Genomic DNA, 8,246 nt, shown 5'->3' on the forward strand with positions numbered 1-8,246 from the left:
TGTTAGTCAGGGGTCCGATCTGTCCACCGCAATGTCGCAGTCCCGCATAAAAATAAATCGCAGATCGCCGCCATTAAGCGTTAAAAAAAAAAAAAACACCAAAAATGACAGAAATCTTTCCCTTTGTTAGTAAACGCAATAACTTTTGCGCAAACCAATCAAAATACGCTTATTGCGATTTTTTTTACCAAACATAGGTAGCAGAAAACAAATTGGCCAAAATTTTTTAAAAAAATTGTTTTTTACATCTTTTTTGGGGGGAATTTCATATAAAAAAATGTTAAAAATATTGTTATTTTTTCAAAATAAACGCTCTTTTTTTGTTTATAGCGCAAAAAGTAAAAATCGCACAGGTGATCAAATACCACCAAAAGAAAGCTCTGTTTGTGGGAAAAAAAAAGGATGTAAATTTCGTTTGGGTACGGCGTCGCACGACCGCACAATTGTCAGTTGAAGTCGCACAGCGCCGAATCGCAAAAAGTGGCCTGGACGGAAGACAGCAAAATCCTCCGGTGGTAAAGTGGTTAAAAAAAAAAATCAAACATTTTCAATAGTTTGTTATAAAATTTTGCAAACAGGTAATTTTTCTCCGTCACTGATAGGTGACACTGATGGGCCCTGATGAGGTGGCACTGATGGGCAGCACTAATAGGTGACACTGATAGGAAGCACTGATAGGTGACAGTGATGGGCCCTGATGAGGTGGCACTGATGGGCAGCACTAATAGGTGACACTGATAGGAAGCACTGATAGGTGACAGTGATGAGCACTGACTGGAAACACTGATGGGCACTGATAATCAGGACATTGATTATCAGTGCCGATGTCCCTTAACATAAGACAGTTATCAGCTTTCTTCTTCTCTCCTCACGCTAAACCTGAAGGAAGAAAAGCCAATAACCGGCTTATGTTTACATCCTGGGATCAGCTGTCATTGGCTGACAGCTGATCACATGGTGAAGGGCCGCTGTGATTGGCCCTTTATCTCAATCTGTGTTTAGCTGAGTTCGAAACACCCGGCGGTCACAGAGCTCGCCGCCCACGTGCCGCAATCACAGGTGGACCCCATCCAGGCAAACTAAGGCTCGGTTTCCACTAGTGCGACTTGCGGTGCGACTTGTCACATGTCAAGTCGCACAGCAAGTCAAAACCCATTGTTTTCAATGGGGCCCGTTTCCACTGCCGCGGCTTCAGTTGCCGCGACCTCAAAAGTAAATCGTGTACTACTTTTGAGCGCGACTTCCCTCTATATATGAGGGACAAGTCTAACTGAAGCCGCGGTTTACTTTTGCTACGAAGTCGTGCTAGAAGTAGCACGACTTTGTAGCCGCACTAGTGGAAACCTAGCCCTAAAGCTGGATACACACTATACAACTTTTGTTGGTAGATTTCCTTTAGATTTACCTTCAACTATGTAGTGCAAGGGCCCAGCCTGATTGCATATAAATTGAAAGTGTTTAGGTCTGACCTCATATTGGTTTTGGTAAATCTAAAGGAAAAAAATCTTCGGAATCTTCAGAAAATTGTATAGTGTGTATCCAGCTTAAGCCCCGCGCTGTAGCCATCTTTCGGCTATAGTGTGGGTAGGAAGTAGTTTATAAGGTCTCTTTGCTGGCTATGAATCTGAGATAGAAGCTCCACACCACAAGTGAACAGTTCAGATACAATTTTATTCCAATGTCAGGTCAGGTAGAAGATCGAAGGAGGAAACCAACACGTTTCGCCCATCACCACCCACTTCATCAGGGCTACACGTTTCGCCCATCACCACCCACTTCATCAGGGCTACACGTTTCGCCCATCACCACCCACTTCGTCAGGGCTAGGATAGATAACAATGTCTATGGAGTAGACCAGTACAGTCTCGGGCACAGGACTCGTCAGCAGTTGATTATCGGCCTTTGTCGTCAGGTTTTACCATAATGTCCTCGGCAGTTTCTGTGGTGCGTTTTGGTTGCCTGTTTGTAGTTCGGGATAACGACCCGAGCATACCAGCGTGGCAACCAAGGAAGCCAAAACGACGAATGTCAACAAACCTCTTAACCATTTATACCAGAGGGGGGCTAGGGGGGCCAAGTCCAGGTCCCTCATCCCAAAAATGTCAACCGCCAAACATAGGGCAAACCCCATTCCCACCCCAAAAATGGCGGCATTGATATCCCCCAACAACAGCAGACTGGTGAACGCCATGTACGGGAACACCGCGCCCGTCACCAGGTTGCTCCAGTTGGGTTTGGTGGGGCTGTTGTCTGGGAGGGTGTAACCCCAGCGAACCCCACCGAGGAAGGACAGGATGCAGGCCCCATACAGCACCTGAATCGAGGCCAGCGCCGGGTGGTAAACCTGCATAAAGGACATAGTCAGCGGCACCGCCATGAAGGGTGTGGCCCCGAGGACCCCCAGAAAAAACGCCGGCTTTGGGATCTTCTTTATTTCCTGCCAGTAACGCTTTGCTGTAGGAACGAGGATGTTTTCCGTCACCTCCCTCTTCCTCTTCTGTCGCTGGCTGGATGTGTGGAGGCCGAGCCTTGTGCTGAGGTTACACGCGGAAAAGGGGACCATGGGGAGGGGCCTGGAGGTTGGAGGTCTTTGATAAAGCCTGACGGCTGCTGGAGAGAATAACCACCGTCTGCATACCGGGGAAGTGTCCTTCAATAACTGGAAGAGAAACAGAGGAGCAGGTATTCAGAAAGAGATTTCCTTCAATCAGAAACGTCATTTCCTGTGGGGTCACCGGGACAGGAAGTCAGGGAGAATGTACTCAATGGGGACACCAACAATTTTGACAAATGTTCTAACCCCCTCCAGGGTGCCCAACTTGTGGCCACTGGCCCTCAGGCCCCTGCCGGCTGTTTTTTTTAAGTTCTTGCCTAGACTGGTTTCTTCTAGTCAAAGGCCAATCAAAATTTCAGTTTAAATCAGCTGGAGTAGAGAAGACCGTCCCCTGCCTGCATGCTGCCTTCCTCTGTGTGGAAGTAGTGGTCTCTCTGCACATGCCCTCTGCTGAGTCAGAGCTCTCCAATCAGCAGGGAGTGTGAGTGCAGCTCAGAGGCCGTGTGTTGGACTTTGCAGAGGGACCGCTGCTTCCACACAGAGTACAAGAATTCCACTCTCCAGCATGCTGGCAGGGGACAGGCTTTTCTACACACACTGTGCCCATCTCCGGTAGCGCGTCTGCGGTCTCTGGCCGTCTCCCGTAGCGTGTCTGCAGTCTCTGGCCGTCTCCCGTAGCGTGTCTGCAGTCTCTGGCCGTCTCCCGTAGCGTGTCTGCAGTCTCTGACCGTCTCCCGTAGCGTGTCTGCAGTCTCTGACCGTCTCCCGTAGCGTGTCTGCAGTCTCTGACCGTCTCCCGTAGCGTGTCTGCAGTCTCTGACCGTCTCCCGTAGCGTGTCTGCAGTCTCTGACCGTCTCCCGTAGCGTGTCTGCAGTCTCTGACCGCCCCCTGCAGCGTGTCTGCAGTCTCTGACCGCCCCCTGCAGCGTGTCTGCAGTCTCTGACCGCCCCCTGCAGCGTGTCTGCAGTCTCTGACCGCCCCCTGTAGCGTGTCTGCAGTCTCTGACCGCCCCCTGCAGCGTGTCTGCAGTCTCTGACTGTCCCCTGCAGCGTGTCTGCAGCCTCTGACCGTCCCCTGTAGCGTGTCTGCAGTCTCTGACCGTCCCCTGTAGCGTGTCTGCAGTCTCTGACCGTCCCCTGTAGCGTGTCTGCAGTCTCTGACCGCCCCCTGTAGCGTGTCTGCAGTCTCTGACCAACCCCTGTAGCGTGTCTGCAGTCTCTGACCGTCCCCTGTAATGTGTCTGCAGTCTCTGACAGCCCCCTGTAGCGTGTCTGCAGTCTCTGACCGTCTCCTGTACCATGCCCATAATCTATACTATATCTTGTAGCAAGCAAGTCTCTAACCATATGTTATAGCTTGCCCATTGACTGACCACATTTTGTAGCATAGATATAGTCTCTGATTATTTCCTGTACATGCAGATGTCTGTGTTACATGTTATGTCTGTAAACATCTATTTAAGATCATGCCTACAGTCTCTAACCATCTCCTGAAACACATCCTTAGTCTTTGACCATATCTTGTATTATGCCCTTAGACTATGATCATCTCATGTAGCATGTCCCCAATCTCCGCATGCCCATAGTCTCTAACCCAAAGTGTTTGGCCATATCTTGTATTATGCCTCTAGTCTAACTATTTCCTATAATATGTCCTCAGTCTGAGCATACCTGCAGTCTCTGACCGCCCCCCTGTGGCCCGTCTGCAGTCTCTGACCGCCCCCCTGTGGCCCGTCTGCAGTCTCTGACCGCCCCCCTGCAGTCTCTGACCGCCCCCCCCCCCTGTGGCCCGTCTGCAGTCTCTGACCGCCCCCCCCCCCCCTGTGGCCCGTCTGCAGTCTCTGACCGCCCCCCCCCCTGTGGCCCGTCTGCAGTCTCTGACCGCCCCCCTGTGGCCCGTCTGCAGTCTCTGACCGCCCCCCTGTGGCCCGTCTGCAGTCTCTGACCGCCCCCTCTTGCGCGTCTGCAGTCTCTGACCGTCTCCTGTAGCATGTCCGCAGTCTCTGACCGCTCCCCTGGCGCGTGTCTGCAGTCTCTGACCGTCCCCTGTAGCATGTCTGCGGTCTCTGACCGTCTCCTGCAGCATGTCTGCAGTCTCTGACCGTCTCCTGCAGCATGTCTGCAGTCTCTTACTGTCTCCTGCAGCATGTCTGCAGTATCTGACCGCCCCCTGTAGCATGTCTGCAGTCTCTGACCGTCTCCTGCAGCATGTCTGCAGTATCTGACCGCCCCCTGTAGCATGTCTGCAGTCTCTGACCGTCTCCTGTAGCTTGTCTGCAGTCTCTGACCGCCCCCTGTAGCGTGTCTGCAGTCTCTGACCGTCTCCTGCAGCATGTCTGCAGTCTCTGACCGTCTCCTGCAGCATGTCTGCAGTCTCTGACCGCCCCCTGTAGTATGTCTGCAGTCTCTGACCGTCCCCTGTAGCATGTCTGCAGTCTCTGACCGTCTCCTGCAGCATGTCTGCAGTCTCTGACCGCCCCCTGTAGCGTGTCTGCAGTCTCTGACCGCCCCCTGTAGCGTGTCTGCAGTCTCTGACCGTCTCCTGCAGCATGTCTGCAGTCTCTGACCGCCCCCTATAGCGCGTCCGCAATCTCTGACCACAAAGACTAGAAGGATCTTCCACTTACCCGTACAGCCAGGGGCAGAGTCCTCCCTCGCAGACACAGCAGCATCTTGGCAAAACCTGCAAACAAAACTTTATTAAACACACAAAGGAACAAACACAGCAGCCCAGATGAGCACACGTGTAGTTGTGCAATATTATATGGATTTGTATGAATTGGGTTCAGTGACAGCTTTGTCATTGGATAGAAATGTCGGAAGTCTCAAAGGTGTCATGGTGCTCCCGAGCGTCCCTCCCATCTCCTGACCCACACAGAGGTGAGCATAGTACATTAGATAGAAGCCAGAGGATGAATCAGACCATCAGGCTCCGCCCAGAACTGTCATCCAATGCCAGAAATGCCAGTTGACCCACTGCCAGAAATGCCAGTTGACCCGCTGTCTATTTATTAACTTTCTGAGTTGCTGACCCAAAACAAGTATGCAGCCAGTGAAGGTCATAAAAGTCTGCTACACTTGCTGATTGGGTTTTAGTATCTCAGGTCACTGACCCAAGAGGATCAGCGTTCCAGAGAGGAGAGAAATGGCAGCATCCATGTTTCCCTCTGTATGGGTTTATAGACTCCCAGCAATGAGAGGGAATACAAGTCCCAGCACACCCGGCTACAGCTGACATTGTGCCTACCCCACCCCCATAGAAGAAGAATTTCCCCCTGGCTGTCTGGGTGACCCCAGCACAGGTACAGAGTCTGCAGAGCATGCTCACCTAGGCTTGCAGCCGGAGGTTAGGAACAGGAAGTGACAGCTTAACCCCTTCCTGTGGGCGCTGAAGCCAGAAGTAGTGTGGGCAAGACTTCCCTGAGCATGCTCAGACTGAACTCTGCTGGAATTCTGCTAACACTGAGCACTGATAAATCTCTACAATCTCCATCCAATCTCCTTTATATATACAGTATATATATGTATACCGCTTCACAGACTGCCACCTATACAATGTACATAAATGTATCAACTTGGTTTCCTGACACTGCACACAATACAATGTAATTGTACAATCTCCATCCAATCTCCTTTTCTGTCCCGTTCACACGAAATCCGACTTCATTAGCGGCTCGCAACTTCATTTACCAGAAGTCTGTGCGAGTCATGGTGCAAGAATGGCCCCTAAATCATTGGTATCAGGGGAATAGTGGCCCTCAGGAGAGAATGGCCTCTAAATCATTGGTGTCAGTGGAATAGTGGCCCCTAGGAGAGAGCGGCCCCTAAATCATTGGTGTCAGGGGAATAGTGGCCCCTAGGAGAGAGCGGCCCCTAAATCATTGGTGTCAGGGGAATAGTGGCCCTCAGGAGAGAATGGCCTCTAAATCATTGGTGTCAGTGGAATAGTGGCCCCTAGGAGAGAGCGGCCCCTAAATCATTGGTGTCAGGGGAATAGTGGCCCCTAGGAGAGAGCGGCCCCTAAATCATTGGTGTCAGGGGAATAGTGGCCCCTAGGAGAGAACGGCCCCTAAATCATTGGTATCAGGGGAATAGTGGCCCCCAGGTGAGAATGGCCCCTAAATCATTGGTGTCAGGGGAATAGTGGCCCCCAGGTGAGAATGGCCCCTAAATCATTGGTGTCAGGGGAATAGTGGCCCCTAGGAGAGAGCGGCCCCTAAATCATTGGTGTCAGGGGAATAGTGGCCCTCGGGAGAGAATGGCCCCTAAATCATTGGTGTCAGGGGAATAGTGGCCCCTAGGAGAGAATGGCCCCTAAATCATTGGTATCAGGGGAATAGTGGCCCTCAGGAGAGAATGGCCCCTAAATCATTGGTATCAGAGGAATAGTGGCCCTCAGGAGAGAATGGCCCCTAAATCATTGGTGTCAATGAAATAGTGGCCCCTAGGGCACAATGGCCTCCAAATCATTTGTGTCTATGGAATAGTGACCCCCCCCCCTAGGAGAGAATAGACCCTAAATTATTAATGTCAGTGGAATAGTGGCCACCCAGGGGACAACGGCCTCTAAATCATTGGTATCAGTGGAATAGTGGCCACCCAGGGGACAACGGCCTCTAAATCATTGGTATCAGTGGGATAGTGGCTGTTTTTTATCCTTAGGGTTCATGTACACGGGCCGTTTAGGAGCAGTTGGGCGTTTTTTTTAGAAGCCCCTGAACCCACCTACATGTTATCTTATCTGTCCATGTACACAGGGTCATTTGCGGTCGTTTGCGGGCAGTTGCGTTCAGGGACTTTTTTTTAGAACGCAATTATTTGCGTTCGAACGTGTGTTTCCCGGCGTTTCAAACGCAAAAACGCGACCGAATGCGTCCGAACGCGATGACCCGCGTTTGGCGATCGCGTTTTTCCATTTTAAAGGGGAATCATTTTTTTGACCTCTAGGAACGCTTCTAAACGCAAACGCCCGCTAAACGCCCGCTAAACGCGGGTACAAACGCGCCCGAACGGACCTTTCGTCCTAAAAATTCCAGCATTCAAAGGGACTTTTAACAACGTCCCGTGTACATGGAGCCTTAGTCATCCGTTTTCATCTGTTTTTTACACCATTCTTATCCGTTTTTCATCCGCTGTCATCCATTTTTCCACCTTTATTATCCCCTTTCTATCCATTTTCATCCGTTTTTCATCCGCTGTCATCCATTTTTTATCCGTTTTTATCTGTTTTTTATCCATTTTCATCCTATTTTCATCCGTTGTCATCCCTTTTTTATTCATTTTTCATCAGCTGTCATCTGTTTTTCATCCATTTTTCATCTGTTTTCATCCGTTGTCCTCCGTTTTTCATCCGATCCATTTTTTAATGAATGAAAAATAGGGCTTTCATCCGGAAAACGGATTTAAATGAATGATCATCCATTTACATCCGTTTTCCCATAGGAATGCATTGATGTCCGTCTTTGATCCGGATGAATGAAAAACTGAAAAACGCTCCTTATGTGTGAAAGGGGCATTAGAGTTTTGTTTTGTTTTTTTAGTTTATGAAAGTGTTTTTTTTTTTTCCAAATAAATTGTGTTTGAAAAACCACTGCACAAATACCGTGTGACAAAAAAAAAATTGCAACACCCGCCATTTTATTCTCTAGGGCTTCTGCTAAAAATATATGTATAATGTTTGGGGAATCTAAGT

General features: G+C 50.0%; 1 protein-coding gene across 2 annotated transcripts; it reads right to left on the minus strand.

Moving 5' to 3' along the window:
* Positions 1-1,915: 1,915 nt before the first annotated feature.
* On the minus strand, positions 1,916-5,932 carry TMEM69 (transmembrane protein 69; the record flags this gene model as incomplete). 2 transcript variants are annotated; one of them, XM_082264929.1, is made up of 3 exons in its annotated part: positions 5,883-5,932; positions 5,182-5,237; positions 1,916-2,659 (listed from the first exon to the last, which is right to left on the minus strand). In XM_082264929.1, the coding sequence occupies exons 2-3, from the start codon at positions 5,224-5,226 to the stop codon at positions 1,916-1,918; spliced, it is 789 nt and encodes a 262-aa protein (XP_082121055.1). In that variant the 5' UTR covers positions 5,227-5,237; positions 5,883-5,932. The 2 variants fall into 2 exon arrangements, with proteins under 2 accessions (XP_082121055.1, XP_082121054.1); XM_082264928.1 differs by lacking the exon at positions 5,883-5,932 and adding an exon at positions 5,587-5,662.
* Between the last annotated feature and the right edge of the window lie 2,314 nt (positions 5,933-8,246).

This window comes from Pelophylax lessonae (genome assembly GCF_965119305.1).
Source record: "Pelophylax lessonae genome assembly, chromosome: 8".
Lineage (NCBI taxonomy): Eukaryota > Metazoa > Chordata > Amphibia > Anura > Ranidae > Pelophylax > Pelophylax lessonae.